The 17311-nt window shown below is 39.8% G+C and overlaps 2 protein-coding genes across 8 annotated transcripts in view; both read left to right on the top strand.

The window, feature by feature from the left end:
- LOC6573700 (homeotic protein ultrabithorax) overlaps positions 1–11236 on the top strand; it is a 100443-nt gene extending 89207 nt beyond the window's left edge. For all 5 annotated transcript variants that reach the window (XM_015167071.3, XM_001999730.4, XM_044007223.1 and 2 more), the window contains one exon: positions 10562–11236. In XM_015167071.3, coding sequence (XP_015022557.1) covers positions 10562–10866 — 305 coding nt within the window. In that variant the 3' untranslated portion in view covers positions 10867–11236. The remainder of the gene's footprint in view (positions 1–10561) is intronic.
- Positions 11237–14311: 3075 nt separating this feature from the next.
- LOC6573701 (modular serine protease) lies at positions 14312–17311 on the top strand. 3 transcript variants are annotated; one of them, XM_001999731.4, is made up of 5 exons: positions 14314–14536; positions 15018–15327; positions 15386–15864; positions 15924–16479; positions 16599–17311. In XM_001999731.4, the coding sequence occupies exons 1-5, from the start codon at positions 14470–14472 to the stop codon at positions 17116–17118; spliced, it is 1932 nt and encodes a 643-aa protein (XP_001999767.1). In that variant the 5' UTR covers positions 14314–14469; the 3' UTR covers positions 17119–17311. The 3 variants fall into 3 exon arrangements, with proteins under 3 accessions (XP_015022561.1, XP_001999767.1, XP_015022560.1); XM_015167075.3 differs by lacking the exon at positions 16599–17311 and having other exon boundaries at positions 14312–14536; positions 15386–15860; positions 15924–16157; XM_015167074.3 differs by lacking the exons at positions 14314–14536; positions 15018–15327 and having other exon boundaries at positions 15768–15860.

The following is a 17311-nucleotide window of genomic DNA, read 5'->3' as shown; positions in this document are numbered from 1 at the left end:
CGCATAATTACTTTACAAGTTCATTATAAAGCATCATAAATCTATAAAAGAAAGTGTGGCGGGGGCTCCAACGGCAACGCCAACGCGAACGCCAACGCAGCTCGAATACAATTTTGAACTTTAGCACTTGCTGCTGGCGCATTGTTGGCCAGGGGGTGGTGCAGCAGGGGGAAAAAACAATAGCAAGTAATTCACTTGTGAAAATGTTATTGATTACGAAACACACGAAACACGATGACAAAAGTGCGCAGCCAGCAGCAACTGCGTCACTGAGGCCAAAAATTGCGAGCCACGGCAAGTGCACTGTGGACTACAGTGGGCCAGATTCAAATTTTTGAGGGCAGGAATATTTTCACAGAAAAAATTTGGCGGAAAAATGCTTCAATTTGCTGGCAAAGGAACGCAAAAAAAAGTATTGAATATATTGCAAACATATAAAAACAAGTAAGAAGGCTCCAGTCGAGACTGCTCGACTAGGAGATACCCTGAACCCTCCAAACTGATATTCTAATCATTCTGGACTTCTTTTATGCACACATACATACACATGCACGTATAAGCACGCGCTCTGCAAACTGCGCAGCTAGCAGCGGCTGCGCTTGGGCTGCACTGCAGTGTGGGCAATATTATGAGAATTTATTTGTTGAATAATTTCTTTTGTAGACATACGATCCTAATGAAATTTTGGGAGCGTAATCATATGGCTAAAATGTGTGTACATTCCAAAGCACAAGTCTCTAGTACTTGAAATGCGTTTTACAAATTGGGGGCGAAGGGGGCGTGGTATCCAAAATCTGTAAGTTACAAAATCTTTGTATCTATTAACTTTATATACAAAGCAAATTTGAAGTCTCCAGGTCTAAAAGTGTTCAAATTAAGCTGAAAAAACAATGTCGATTTTTCGATTATTCTCGATAAAAGAGTTATCGGACAAGTTATCGAAAAAATAAAGCAAACTTGTACTGCCTATGGTATACACGAGTATGCATGCCAAATTTCAGCTCTCTAGCTCTTATATCTTCTGAGATCCTTTTGCTCATACGGACGGACGGACGGACGGACGGACAGACGGACAGGGCTATATCGACTCAGCTCGTCGTCCTGATCAAGAATATATATACTTTATGGGGTCTGAGATGATTCCTTCTGCCTGTTACATACTTTTCACAAAACCATTATACCCTGATTTCCCATTTTCAATGGGTTCAGGGTATAAATAGATAATTAATTATATGTATAAAAAAAAATATGAGAAGTCATTTGAATAGGCGCAAGCAGTTAATTGCATATAAAACCGTCATTAAAATATTATAAATTAAATATTTTAAAATAAATAAAATATCATTGCATTTCATATTCTATAGTGCGATATTTATAACAGCTTTGATACATATCCATCCCACTGTGCCTTTGGTCGTCTTTGGCTGCTTTTTGTTGATTTTGCGCAAAAGCAATTTGAGCATAAATCTTCCAAACGACAAACTCGCCTGCACTCGCACACACACACCAACACACACACCAACACACACACACACACATGCACACTCGCAGTGGAGTCAATGTGGCAGGCAAGCTGCGAAAATGGACGAGACAGGAATAGCTACAAGCAGAGGATTGCGAATAGGAATCGGTTGCAGCAATAGGAATATGAACGTCGGAGCCAGCGAAATTAACTGCTAGTTTCACACGTTCTAGCAGCCAGCTCCAGGGAGGAGGGGTCACAGGCGGCACAGGCTAGCCTCGAGTTGAAAAAGTCGCGCGAAAAGGAGAGAAAAAAAAAACTGTAAAAGAAATGTTGCACTAAACTTTCACTTTTGCCCAGGGCAACAGCAGAAACAATGAAAATAAAAGCAGAGAAAGAAGAGCAGGAAGAAATGTTTGGCTTTTGCCAGGGAGCAGCTGCTCTGAGCCCGAAACCAACAGACTCCCTCTCTCTCCCTTTTCTCTGTATTAGTGTCGCTCTCTCCCTCTCTTTCGCTCGCTGTGTGGCTCTCCCACACATTTGGACCATAAGTTTGTCGTTTAGTTTTTGGGTGGCAAATAAAAATAAAACTTCAAGTGCCAATTATGTGTGAAATTCCGACACTTTTAGCTTGTTTACTTTTATGTGCTCTTAATGAAGTTGCAGTTGCCTCACACACACACAAACACTCATTTCAAACTATTCTGCGTAAAATGAGCTAAGGTGTGCGAGCTTTAAGCTAATTATATGGCTCATATGAAATTTGTAGCTAGTTAAAAATCTCTCTCTGGGCCACGTGAGGCATCTGATAAGCCGGCGAGGCGTTGTCTTTGCAAATGGCCGCCACAGCTGGCAGCAGCATTGGAAAAGCAATTAAAAACGCATTCGATGTGATTCTCTGAAACGATAAACAAGGCAAAAAAAAAGGCAGCCAAACGGCAGCCTGTTAAGCGAGTGGGCGTGTCAAATCAGTGGGGCGCACTCAAATGCAATTAAAAGATACAGATACGGAATGTATCTCAAAGATTGCCTTGCGTGCACGCTCAACCCCCCTCTCGCACTCCCGCTCCATAAATAATCGCATCTGCCGCTTATCAGCTCGAGCCGCCATTTTGTTGCACTGTGTAATTTATGCTTGACACTTGCGTTGATTTTTATTGGGCAACAACATTTGAAGAGCCTGCGGAAATGTTGCACATTTCCGCTTCTAGCAGCTCCCATAACTCTCCCAGATAGTCATCAAGAGCTGTCGATTACGTCAGAGCTAAAACGTTGTTTCTCTTGCTGCTGTATTTGTGCGTTTTTAGTTTTTGTCTAATGAAGTCTGAAATTGAAAATATATCGCTGCCAAAACTGGACATTGGCCACATGAACATCAACATCAACATCATCATTAACATCATCATCATCTTTGCAAGCTTCCCTGCCCGGCTCCATACCCGAGCAGCTGCTGCCGCCTCTGCAGGCGATGCTGCCTCACGATATGAAACAGCTTGACATCGTGCCACTTATTTATTTATTTATAATGCCCGACATCGAGTTTGGTCTTTGGATTTGGCGCTTGATCTGCCTGCTGCCGAATAACTTCATTTTTGTAGTCGCGTCTCTTCGCTCAAAATGCTCTCCTGCTTCTCGCCTCGTCGCATCTGGGAGCTGTTCAGAGTCGCTCGTTGTATTTGTAGATATATCTCGGCGCGTCCCGCCAGCTGTCGCTCGTCCATGGAATCGAGCCAAAATAGAGTCGTTGATTATTTAAATGAAGGCACGACAGCAGCAGAAGGCGTTCCACGCACTCACACATGCCCATCCATCTCTATCTATCGACTATATATGTATGTGTGTATCTCTTGTTTCAGTATCTCTATATCTACAAAATCTATGGAAATATGGAAATGGCGTGTTGCGTGTTCAAATTCGACTTTTTGTGTTCGCCTCTGTTTCTGTTTCTGTCTCGGTTTCTATTTTGTGATTCTATTTCTCGTATTTTGTTGGGGCGTTTCACGGCTCTCATTAATTGAGCTATTAAGATAAGCCCGCAGCGCTTTTTGTTCAGCTTCGACGCTTCGAAGCAGCCTCGGCCCGGCCACTGGGTCAGTCGTCATCTGGAGCGTCAGTCAACCAATGATGGAATTATTATACAACCGAACACAATCCAATATAGTCATACTACAAAGCGGACATATTCAAGCAGCGACAATAAATTTGTGATGTATTCATTGTCTATTCAAAATGTATTTTTAATTGCCGTAACATGGCGGCCAATTCATTCCGGGTTCGCATACGCCTCGATAGTGAAACCTACAACTTAATGGAAAAATTTATAAGATACGACCTCACGAATTCAGTCATGCATGAATTTGATTAGGCCCGTATTCAAGATGAACTCTAGACAATATGCGCTTAGTTTTGTCAAGATTGATTCAAGATGTGTCCAAGAGCCTATAGATTGAATCATAATCATCGATATTTTTTATATGATGCATTGTTAATTTATAGATTCAAATGTGTTAATTTTTATGGGATATAGAACGAAATATACAGATTTATTTTTATAAATATATATATTTTTTTTATTTTATTCGTATATTAATTTATTTTATTATTATTATTATTATTATTATTATTATTATTATTATTATTATTATTATTATTATTATTATTATTATTATTAATAATATTATTATTATTATTATTTTATTTATTTAATTTATTTATTTATTTTTGTTTTATACATATTTTTATGTGATGTATTTTTTTTTTTTTTTTAATTTTTATTTTTTTATATTTATTTTTTTTTATATTTTTATGTTATATGAACTTCGCTTCATGTAGATTTTTTTTAAAATATATTTTTTTAATTGTAAATCTCATTTGAGATGAATACTTTATATAGTAGACTAAGTAATCAACTCTCTTAACCTCTGACTCTCTGTCTCTCTCGCTCTCGCTCTTGCATTCTGCTGCTGTTTGGCTGCTTCAGCCAACGTTTATAATGAACTTCATTAAATTGCAGTACCGTAAAAACTTCAATGCATAACTCAAAACTAAATGCAGGGCTGCACTTTTTTTACCCTCTGTCTGTGCTTCTGTCTCTGTCTCTGCCTCTCATCCGCTGATCATTGTTGATCGCTGCTCACTGATCACCCGTTGGTCTGGTCGTGCACAGGAGGCTACCTGTTGCAACGGCAGCTCGGGCAATGAATTATTTTAATGACGAGCAAAATGTCCGTCCGGCCAAGTGTTTGTCCGCGTGTCCTGCGCATGCGTGAGCACCGGTTGCCGCCATGCCATGAAAACCAGTTTGCACTGCAATCAACCCCTTCCCCCTATGAGGCGGCCATTGAGCGTTGCGCTTGCACCTTCAAATTGCCAAAAAAAAAAAAAAAAAGAACAATGATAAAGCAAAATAAGAGGAAAGAATGCGTGAGCTGCAGTTGCCCCAAAAAGAAGCTGAGCCCTAAGCCCGTTCGTTAAGCTGATTTTATCGCAGCGGCAATTTCTCCAGCGAAATGAAGCACGAGCAGCTCCAATCTATAGCTCCGGCTCCAGCTCCAGCTCCATCGCCTCGACAAAGTGCATTTTCAGGACCACAATTATGCCCAGTTTCAGATAATTTGAAAGGCACTTTAATGCGCTCATATACGCACGCTTAATCATCTTTGGCACATCATTGCGGGTCCATGAGAATGCAGTAAGCCCGAGCTGGGAATAAGAAAGAATGAGGAATTGATAGCTTGGGGTTTGGGGTTTGGGGTTTCGGGTTTGGTTTGGCTTTCAAGTGCCTCGTCCTATAGCTCTGGTATAAATCGCCAAACTCAAACAAAGTCAATTACCAAAGTGTCAGCAGAGCTCCCCTGGATATGCAGATAGCTGTGTGTGCGAGCGTGTGTGTGTGCGTGCAATTAAAAGCTGATTGCCTGCTACTGTTGCAAGGATATGAGTTGGAGAAAAATTGAAATTCCGATTGTTTGCCGGCATATCCGCAAGATGCAGTTGCAAGGTGTATGCGTGTGTGTGTGTGCCTGTATGTGTGTGTGTGCCTTTGTCTATGCAGCTGTGCACACCCCAAACGTGTAGCTCAAAATTTGAAAACCACACACATACACACACACACACACACACACACACGCATACAGGCGACATCGTGTATCTCGAAGATTGCGTTCGTGTTCGCAATTGCAACTCAATTGCGCATTTGCCACCGCAAACATCAATATTCAGTAGGGAGACATCGGCATAGGCATAGACCATAATCACGTCTGAGGAAACAGCGGCTAGCCCCACCCACTCAGCCACTGAGCCACTCAGCCACTCAGCCACTTAGCCACCCACCCGTTCCATACGCACCGGGAATCACACTCCCTGCGGCCAATTTAATTGACAGATTTAGTGCGACTCGATTGGCAGTGCGGAAAATTAGTTTTCCGTCTCGCAATCAGCTTTCGGCTTGATTTTCTGCGGCTTTTGTGCGTCGCTCTTTAATTGTTTTATCGACACTCTAGCCATGTACACATATACACATACATATGTACACCTTATAAGGTGAAAACACGCCCACGAGCGACACGCACGAGAATAGATTTAATTAAATTGCGAACAAAATGCGTGCGTTGTAGCAATCGGAATGGGCAAAGGGAAGGGGGGCGGGCCATCACACACTCAATTAATCGATTTTGTATTGATTTCGTATTTTGTTTGTATGTGTGCGAGCCTCATGGCAATAAAGGGTTTCTGTCAAACCATTTCCGGCTGAGCAGCTTTCGCACAGCTTCTGCGCCTGGCCTTGAGTCCAGTTGGCGAGGCAGCAGGACGAGAATCCCCATTGACCCGCTGAAGCGAACGACTGAAGTTGTCTTTCTATTAATTTATGTGCTCGACTCAAATCATAATTTGTATAGAAATGCAAAAAGCAGACAATAATAGCTAATTAAAAATGAATTTGAATATTTATATAAGAATCTCATTTTAGTCGGAATATAAATATTTATTCTATAATCTCTGCAGAACCAGAATTCAATTCAAGTAGATTCGATAACTTTTCTTATAATCTCTGTTCTGATCTCTTATCTTCTATAACTCAACTATGGCTGCTCTGCTCAACCCTTTTCCAGCTAAGCGTTTGTAATTCCCGCGAATTACGCACCGAAACCGTTGCCTGATTATCAAAGTACTCTCAGACCCTGGTCGAGACGTGTTCCGCGATGGATTCTTCTCGGGTTTTTGGGCCAGTGGCGGGCGCGTGCGTGACAATTTTATGTGCCGGCAAAGGCAACAGCGACGACAAAACAAAACATAAATTAAAGCAAGGGGGTGGAGAGGAGAGGAGAGGAGGTGTCCAGGTAGCGTTTAGGGGAGCCATTGGCATTGGGAGCTGGGAAATCGAATTAGATATAAGTAGTTGCCCGCCAGCCTGTATATAACTGTTTATATGGCACACACATGCGCACTGCTGGTGCGTGTGTCTGTCTGTGTCTGTATCTGTATCTGTAGTCGTGTATCTGTGTATATAAATAGTTATAATAGAAGCATAGATCACACGATGCGCCGCATGCAACATGGAGTCACCGTCACCTGGAGATTTATTGGCAACGTCTCGACCAGGGGTGGGATACAAACAGAGAGAGTGAGAGAGAGAGGCACACGACAGCAGAGTGAGTGAGATGTAGCTACTGTGTGTGGCAGTTGGCCAAAGACATGGGCTCTACATCTTTTTTCTTTCTTTTTTCTTTTTGTATCTTTCTTTCTTGCCTTTTGGGCGCTCGGGCTTGGTTCAAAGTTCGCTGCACAGGCAAACACGTAAACTGTCAAAACTTTAAATCCCGCAGGAATTTAAGTTAAAAAATACAACACGTACTGGGCGTACGCCGTATGGGCGCAGCTGCTACCCGGCAAGTAGCGCTGCTTCCGCGCCCCGCGCTCAAATGAGAACCAAAATCAGCCATCAGCCGCGTAGACAGAACCTTGAAATTGTATCTCAAAGGCAGATAGATATACGAGTGCGCCCCTAAAACTCCAGTCGACAATGGCGCTCCCCAACCTCGCATTTCCTCTTCGCTCTAATGCTGGCACTCGTCTAAATAATCTAAAAAAATTTCGCGCCTTGCCATAGAAAGTTTTATTGTCTAGTTGAAGTCCTGCCCCGCTGTGCCCCCTATCACTATCTCTATCTCTAGCCCTATCCCTATCCCTATCTCTATTCCACATGCCAGCATTTAAATTATGTACTTAGAAATACACAAAAATGCTCCGAAAGTCTACAAAAGAAAATGGCGCGGCGCAGCAGGAGACGTGGCAGCAACAGCAAAGGAAGAAGAAGAAGAGCGCGGCAGCAAAATGAATTTCGCACTTTTTCGCATAATAAATTTAAAACTTGGCCAGCATTGAAGAAAAAACTGAGCCCCTAAAAAAAAATAAGCCAAAGCTGAAAAAAAAATATATAGAAGCAAACTTTGGTAAAAAGTTTATTTTTGCATATATATATCTGTACATACAGATATATATAAATATATATATATCTGTATTGTAGGGGTAGTATTAGGGGTCAGCGGTGCTGGGGGCTCTGTGGCAGGCGCGTGACAAATTCCATTTAAAATTGTTGAGCTCAACGCACGTACAGGCAGGAAGCGACTCGGGAGCCGCCTGCTTGCCGGTTGCCTCCTAAATAAAATGAAACTTTTGCTAACCTCAGCGTGATGTATTCCAGTGGCACAGGACATGCGCCAGGACTCCAAGCAACCAACCAAGCAGTCAGCCAGCCAGCCAGCCAGCGCGTGAGTGAGTGAGCCAGCGAATAGTCGAGTGAAAGAGATGGCGCTAGAGAAAGGCCGAGGGGGCTGGCCAAGTGAAGCGCTGAGACTTAAGTTAATCAGCAAACAGGTTTAGTGCTAAATAAATTTATTTATGCGCTTACTGCTTGCCATTTCATTTGTGTTTTTTGCATTCGAAGACAGCACGAGGGGAGTCAAGGAACTTGAGAATGTTGGAGCATAAACTTGAATTGAAAATATGCTGTGTGTGAGCTGTGAGAAAATATTAAGTGCATATATGTTGTAATATTGTATTTTTGAACAATGAATGATAAAATAAATAATAATAAATTTAGATAACAATATAAATGATTGAACGAAAGAATTCTTAGTTTATTCAAGTAATAAAAAATAAATAAATAAATACAAAAATAAAATAAATATAACAGAAATGCAATTATTTATCCATCTATTCAGCTGAGATTTCACATTTGATTGGCTCTAAGTAAATCAATGATAACTCAACATATGTTAGATAGTTTAAATGCTGTGAAATGGCTTAAATTATGTTTTCATTGTCCCACACGCTCTAGCATGACTATAACATAATATATATATATCACAATGCTCTGATAAGTAACTGTTATTATGCCATCAATCTGACGACATGTCTCTTCCTCCCATATCTGATAAGGAACAAAATGCACAAATTTCCATAAAATGTATGTAAATGCTTATATATTTTGTTGTCGATGTGCGCTGTTGCCAATTAAATAAATGTTTGTATAAAATATAAAACAAAATAAGAAATTATTTATTTTGTCTGCGCATTTAAGTAGATAATTTCTTTGTTGCATGGTGGATATTTTATTTTCATATCATTTTTATTGTCTATAAAATTTTCTCGCCATTTATTTAACGTGTGTCCGGGCACATGCACACATACAGATGCACAGGCTCGTGCACACAAACGAAGACAGCTCAGATACATACAGGCTCGCTGGCTGGCATACTCGTACATGGGCCAATGTGAAAGATAAATGCGTTTTCACTTTATGACTTTCGTGTCGGCATAAATTTGTTAATACCTTTAGGCCAAATTTATAACATAATAAATGCTCATAATATTTAACTTAACATTTTGCCAGGCCGGGCCATGGCTGCTCAGGCAAGGCCCAGACTCAAACCGCCCCAATAAAATGCGAAAGTTACTTAACATTGTCCATCGGCAGCAGGTCGAATGGAGAGTGGAGTAGCTGATAAAATCTCTCCAGCTCTTGTGCTCTTCTGATTGTGCATAATGCAGTCGAGAATGCGTGTGTGTGCATGTGTATGTGTGTGTGTGAGTGTGTCTGTGTGCACATAAAATTGAGTTATTGCACTTGAGGCAAATTAAACTTCATAAATATTTAAAATCAGAGATTAACACGACAGAATAGCAAAGCCTACAAAATGAGAGACAGAGAGAGGTAGAGAGAATGATATAGAGAGAGAGAGAGAGAGAGAGAGAACTGTTAAAGCGCAAACACATTCCATGTGCTGTTGGCGACTTTTGTGGTTGGCCAATTAAAGTTGCATTACAATGGCATAACTGCAATTTAAGTGGCAGACAACTGAAAGGCTGCCAGTCAGCATATGCCGAATGCAGCGTGCGGCATGCGGCATGCGGCATGCAACATGCAGCTCAACTGACAGCCGCTTGAACGTCGCTTGGCGGCAGCACAGCAGCAAACGTTCAATTTAAAGTAACGATCTCTGCGCCCAAGAAACAGATACAACAACAAGCAAAGCTACAGCAACTGCAACTGCAACTGCAAGCCACGGGCTTGCCAACAGGCAACTGCTAAGAGCCAAGAGCTGAGAGCTAAGAGCTAAGAGCTAAGAGCCAGCAGCCATTGGCCATAAAAATGAAATGTATTTTTTTGCTGTTGTGTTTTGTTTGGGTTTCTTGTTGCCAGCCTACGTCAAAATGTTGCTGATCGTTGCTGAAAAATTTATATTTATGTTTTTGACAACGACCAAAAAAAAAAAAAAAACAGCACAACAACAACAACAAAAACAAAAGACATCAAAAAACAAATGATCTTTGTTGCAAATTTTGCGAAATGATTTTTCAATTTAATATGGCTGTTGAAATGTTTATAAACGACCCAAATGAGGCAATTGAACCCACACTCGCTGACTTGGTTAGTCAATGCATTTGAATACCCTACATAACTAGAGTATAGGGTATTTCAGTGTTATAGCTTTAAAAAAAACTTTCTTGCTTTGTCAATGCATCTAAAAATTTCGAATTTAGCATTCAATGTCCATTGAAACTTGACTAATTTATTATTTCACTTGTGTTCAACAGGCACAAATGGTCTGAGGAGACGCGGCCGACAGACATACACCCGCTACCAGACGCTCGAGCTGGAGAAGGAGTTCCACACGAATCACTATCTGACCCGCAGACGGAGAATCGAGATGGCGCACGCGCTGTGTTTGACAGAGCGACAAATTAAGATCTGGTTCCAGAATCGACGAATGAAGTTGAAAAAGGAGATCCAGGCGATCAAGGAACTCAACGAGCAGGAGAAGCAAGCGCAGGCGCAAAAGGCAGCGGCAGCAGCGGCCGCGGCGGCGGCTGTGCAGGGCGGGCATTTAGATCAGAACTAGAACGAATTCAACTTGCTGCATCCCATCCAGTGCAACAATATTGTAACAAATAAACCATTTACTTAACTTAAATTAATTCGATAATTCAATAATCATATTGATATTGTATGGTATATATAAAGCAACTATTTCAAATTGTTTGAAAAGCAACCGAAAATACGTAAAGCAGCAAACGGCAACAAAAATTACAAATAAATTTCGTAGACTCTAAGTAAATGAAAAACAAAACAAAAAGAAAATAAAAACAAAAAATAAAAACAAAAACAAAAAACTAAAAAATACAAATTGAATATAAAAGTAGTTGAAAGAACACAAGAAATCTACTTACCTAGATACATACATACGTAACTTTATGCATACGAATACAAAATACAAATTTAATTTAAATTCCACAAAGAGTGTTAGAAGCAAACTAAAACTTAAATTTGAAAATTGTTTGCCCGCGTAAGATTTATGTTTAAAACGAGCAACAAATTTATTTTTCAAAAATTCTGTTCACATGTTGTCCCTGTCCCACACGAAACAAATATGAAAAAAAAAAGAGAAAACAAAAACAAATTTAAAAAAAAATCCCCTTTGTTGCTTACTGCTATGTTTAAATTATATTATTTTCATTCGAATAAAAAAGAGTTTCGAAAATCAAAATAAATACTCAAAATGTTAAAGGGTAATTATTAAATTCTGTTGATATGAATTTTTGTAAGGCGAGTTTTTAAACCAATTGAAATTCAACACTAAAAAAGTAAATAATTAAAAATTAAAATAAAAATACTTAAAACAAAACTATTGAAAATTTAACTTAAATATAAATAGAATTTGTTAGCAAAGTAAAAGTATATTTAAAAAAAAAAATATATATATATATATATATATATATACATATATAAATAAAAATAAAAACGAAAAATGAATAATAGAAAGGTAAATAAATAACTTCAAACGAGAGAATTATTATAATAAAAACAATGTGTATAGTTCGTGCTTAAAATTAATGCAATTTTAGTTAACTTTGTTTAATTTTAAATTAATTTGTTTAGTTTTCGTCTAAGGCTTTTTAAGCGTGCAACAACAACACAAACAACAAACAACAAACCACAAACAAACAACAACAAACGTGAAGCTGTTTTCTTTAAGTAATTTTTAAAGTTTTTTTAAACTAAATTAAATCCTATTTTTATTATGTTTAGTTTAATGAAAAGCGTTTATGAGATTATCTGACAACAACAAAGCAGAAAAACAAAAACATAACTTTTGCTACGGCAAAACAAATAAATTATTGGTTTTGAAAAAATCTAAAAAAAAAAAAATCAAAGAAAAACGAATGAATGAATTGTGTTATTATTTTAGTTGCAATTTTTGTTGTTTCCTTTCGTCTCCACCTAGAATTATAGAGCTTAGAGTTCTTCGATATTATCGGGTCGTCCTCGCGTCCCCGTTTATTGTGCATGCGAAATTGCTTTTGATCTCGTTTTCGTTAATTGTTCGTAAGTTAAATAGAGATGCTACCCAGACCGATAACATAATCGATCATCGACTATCGATAGCGCAACCGAGCTGTGCTCGAAATACTATTTTCAGTTCGATTCATTTAAGGGCTAACCAAGCAACCTTCACAAGATGTATACGTAATTAGCGCATAAGGTTCAACAGATAAATATATATACATAAATCTCTATATATACATACATATATATAAATAAATATATATTTATATTCATGTATTTTACATGCAAACCGAATATAAATGAACAACAATAAGAGAATATTTGCAAGAAAAATAAGAGAAAAGAAAAGGTAAAGAGATGACATTACGTAAGAGATAAGTTAAATGTTATAGATTTTAAATGAAACATATACGTAAATATATATACAATGAGAAAGATGAAGAAGAAGCGCGGCATACTTGGCTAAGAGAGGCCCAGCACCAACCAGCCCCCCACCCCACTCCCCTAAAAAAATAACAAAAACAAAATTTAAAAAAAAAAAAAAAAAAAAATAATAATAATAATAATAATAATAAATCAGATGCTAAAAATACAATACTTAATGAATTAAATGTGAATTGTCGTAGCAACGGATATACGTAAAAAATGGAACGGAGCGCGTCAGCGTTAGAATTTATTTCACTCTACAAACTTACCTACTACTTACTTATGTAATACACATACATAAGTGTGTGTGTGTGTGTGTATGTATATGTATTAATAGAACACTACATTACGATTATTGTACATTCTTGTGGCTTTCTTTACTTGACCCCTCACCAGAGCCTCACAACCTAATTGACATTAATAATGTTTTTTCTAATCCAAACCTAACTCATGTATAAACGGAGCAAGCAATACCCGAAAAAGAAAATAAATAAATAAAAAACACACAATTCAGAGAGCGAAACGTCTATTGTCATTTCGTGTTGGGTAATCCATTCGTTTGTACTCGTATACTATGTAATTCTAATTTAACGCCATTCTATGTTAGAGCCGTAAGTTGTAAATTATCAATATAAAATATACGTACTTTAAATAAATGGAAAAACAACCAGTGAGAATGTGGTAAACAAAATAAAATAAATAAAAATTTAATTGAAAACTCAAGAATTTTTGAATCATTTCAAAACTGGCACACAGATGGCGGCACACGATAGCGCCATCTAGTGCTCAATACGCTCGCTTAACTTGTCACAGGCTAGCAATAGCTGACTGCTGTATAATGTCAGTGTGCTTAGTTGGTCTACTGGCCGGTAGGTAGCGCCACCAACTAGTTCATCCACATTGCATAAATGGCATTCATCGTTCAGCGCATGTTGGTTCATATCGATAGTTTGCATTTATATAAAATGTGTGAAATGCATTTAAACAGTTTCTGATTTTATAAATAAATTAAATGCAATAAATATTTTCAAATATGTGGGTACGTTATAGTTGAAGACTATGAAATAACTGAATATCTGTATTTACTATTATTTATTTATCGTAAAATTTTGTTGTTTTTATTGTTCACATTTGAGCAAATACATAAATTAAAGTTTGTGCATAAATTGATAAACTTTTGCTGAGTACATTTATAAGAGAGGCTTCTCTTAAATCCTCAAAGAGCGCTGAGAATCTCTTTAAAATTCTAGATGCGCTGAGCATCTACTGCTGAAAACTTGTTTTAGCACTTAGCAATATCAATTCATACTCTTACCAATGCACAGTAAATCGAGTTTTAAATGCTTGAAATTTTCAAAATGAAATGATCAAGATAATTATTATTTACACATTCTAGATTTTATTAGATGCATTTATGTATATAAATATATACTTATATATGAACAAATAAATATTTTGTAAGCATTCAGAAAGTCTTAGAAACATAACCCTAAAGAGTCTTAGAGCATTTATACTTCGGTATGCTGCAAATCTCTTCTCTCATATCAAATGCTGTTTTAATATATTTGTTTCAACTCAGTTCTGGTTGTGCTGTCGATGGGTCCGGTGCTTCCCAATTGCACGATCCTCTTAGTTAAATCGTAATAATATATACAACAACTAAGAACAGTGCAATATAGTATATATTTTATTATATATAATATTGTATGTAGTTGATTCTTAGAATTTTGACATGATATCGAAGCACCTAAAGTCACATTTACTATGCATCTGCGTGACTCTGTTAAGCTTCAGTGCAAGTAAGTAAATTATAAAATATATTAGAGTTCGGTATAAGTCTTAGCACACTTAAATATATTATTGTTGCATGTCTTGGGTGATAATACAAAAGCCTGCTCTGTGATTGTCTGTCAAGTCAAGAATATCTTTACTTTAAGAGAAGAGAGTGTCTGTGAGTGTGAGAGTATGAGAAACACTGAGAGAGAGAGAGAGAGAGAGAGAGAGAGAGAGAGAGAGAGAGAGATACAGAGAGAGAGAGAGAGAGAGAGTGCAAGTTCTCTGTTATTGTTTTTGCTATCGGTTTCATATTCGATGACTGGTATATCATAAATATACATAAGCAGAAGCCGAGTTTATTTCTAGGTTTAAACGCTGCAGACTTTTATAGTTGTATAATCTACGCTTTGTATATTCTATTAGATAATATAATCGATTATACCGAATTTGTTCTTTTCTTTAGTTAATCTTTATTTAATAATTAATCATTCTTTTACGTAAAAGGGTCAGTGTATGGGGCCTGCGGAGCCATCCAATTCGAGTGTGATAACGGCAGCTGCATTTCGAAATTCGAGGTATGCGACGGAACCAAGAACTGCCCAGATGGATCGGACGAAACGGGCCTCATCTGTGTCTCGCAGCGAAATCAGTGCACTAAGCCCTACTTCACGTGCAGCTACGGCGCATGCGTGATCGGCACGGCGCCCTGCAATGGCATTATTGAGTGTGCCGATGGCTCGGACGAGACGGTTTTTCTCTGCGGCACAAGTGACGTCAAGCGACAGATTGAGTCGAATTTGAAGGGCAACTGCAAGTGAGTAGTCCGTGTGTTGTGGTTGGCCAGATCTGAACAGTGCTCCGATTGACTCTAGGGACGAGGAGTTCAAGTGCCCCTCCGGCATATGCCTTGAGAAGAGCACGTATCTGTGCAATGGCTACGACGACTGCGGTGACGGCACCGGCTATGACGAGTCTGTCAATTATTGCGGACACATCGAGTGCCCGGGCTATGCCTTTAAATGCGCCAGCGGCGGCTGCATCGCCGGCGATCTCATTTGCAATGGTAAAGCGGATTGCTTTGATAATTCCGACGAGGCGCCGCTGCTGTGCAACACCTCCTCCGTAACCACCCAGCCAACGGTCGTACTGCCGACGAGCCTGTCCGGTTGCCCGCTGCCTCACGGCGACGAGCTGCCCATATTGAAGGATAAGTACGGCACGTATCTAAAACCGCCCATAAACATGATAACGGTCTTCTTCTCCTGCAAGCCTGGCTACGTTTTGGAGGGCGCAAAGGCGAGCCGCTGTGCTAATCAACAGTGGAGCCTCGACGTGGTGCCAACATGCGTGAGTGAGTAGTGCAATATTTCAGCACCCTCTATGTGTCTAATGAAAAACCTTGTCTTACAGAATATTGCGACACTTGGCAAGACTCTGAGGGCCGCCCCAAGAACCTGCTCCATGGCTATTCGACCAACCCCACCTGCACATATGAGGGACAAGCGGTCAACTGCTCCGCACGCTACCATCCGCCTGGCACCGAGGTGACTTTCATCTGCGCTACCGGCTTCAGATCGAGCAACATACTGCCCCAGCCGCCTATGAAGTGCATGGCTGGCGGCTACTGGAGTCGTCAGCGCGTGCCCTGCGCCCAGGAGTGTGGCCAGATAGCCACACCTATCACGCAGTTCTCGGCCAACGGTTATTCCATCAACAACACGGTGGTGCCATGGCACGTCGGCATTTACGTCGGGCACAACGAAAAGGATTACAACTTCGTCTGTGGTGGCTCCCTGCTCACCCCCGACCTGGTGATCACGGCTGCCCACTGTGTGTACAGCGAGGTGAGCAAGAATGCTTACAATGCAAACACGTTTCGTGTGGTTGCCGCCAAGCTGTATAGGGGCTACAATAATGTCACCAATGAGGATAGGAGGCGGGAAGTGGAGTCAATTATAGTTGCTCCGTAAGTAGACAAAATACTGGCAGAGGGATCACGGAATATCCTTAAAATATTACCTCGAAAAAGGAACTGTTATCTTTTAATACATAAAGTTTCCAACTTAATACAATTATTTCTTCCAGTAAATATAAGGGCCGTGAAGATAATTACAAAAACGACATAGCCCTGATCTTCTTGAGCGACCCATACAAGCTGAGCAACGTCGTTCGACCGGTATGTCTGGAGTTCTTCGACTTTTCCGAAAAGGAGAACATCAACAACGACGTGCAAGGCCAGTTCGCTGGCTGGAATTTCAAGGACGAGCGTGAGCTGCAGTTTGTGCCAGCTAAATCGCAAATGAACTCCGTATGCCAGGCCAGTCTGTATGACATTAGTTCTGATAAGTTCTGCATGTACACCCAGGGTACATCCCTGGCCTGCCACGGCGACAGCGGAGGCGGATTCACGGCGAGGCGGGAGATGCTCGGAGACGTCCGGCTGACCTTCTCTCGCGATCGATTCCGCCACTACCTGTACGGTGTCATCAGTAGTGCTCCGAGTGCCGGACAGTGTGCCGAGAGCTTAACAACACTGACGAATATCCAACACTTTGCCGATCTGATTAGAACAGCCATGCAAAAGAGTCTTGATGTCAACGCTTAGTCCTGAACTCATTGAGCTTAGATATAAACAAGTAAGAAGGCTCCAGTCGAGACTGCTCGACTAGGAGATACCCTGAGCCCTCTAAGCTGATATTCTAATCATTCTGCACTTCTTCTATGCACACATACATACACATGCATCCAGACTCGCGTATAACAGCGCGCTCTGCTAACTGCGCAGTAAGCAGCGACTG

This window comes from Drosophila mojavensis, unplaced genomic scaffold, assembly GCF_018153725.1.
Source record: "Drosophila mojavensis isolate 15081-1352.22 unplaced genomic scaffold, ASM1815372v1 contig_16, whole genome shotgun sequence".
In the NCBI taxonomy this organism is placed as follows: Eukaryota; Metazoa; Arthropoda; class Insecta; order Diptera; family Drosophilidae; genus Drosophila; species Drosophila mojavensis.
Note: the sequence above shows the minus strand (reverse complement) of the source record. Positions and strands in the feature narration are given on the sequence as shown.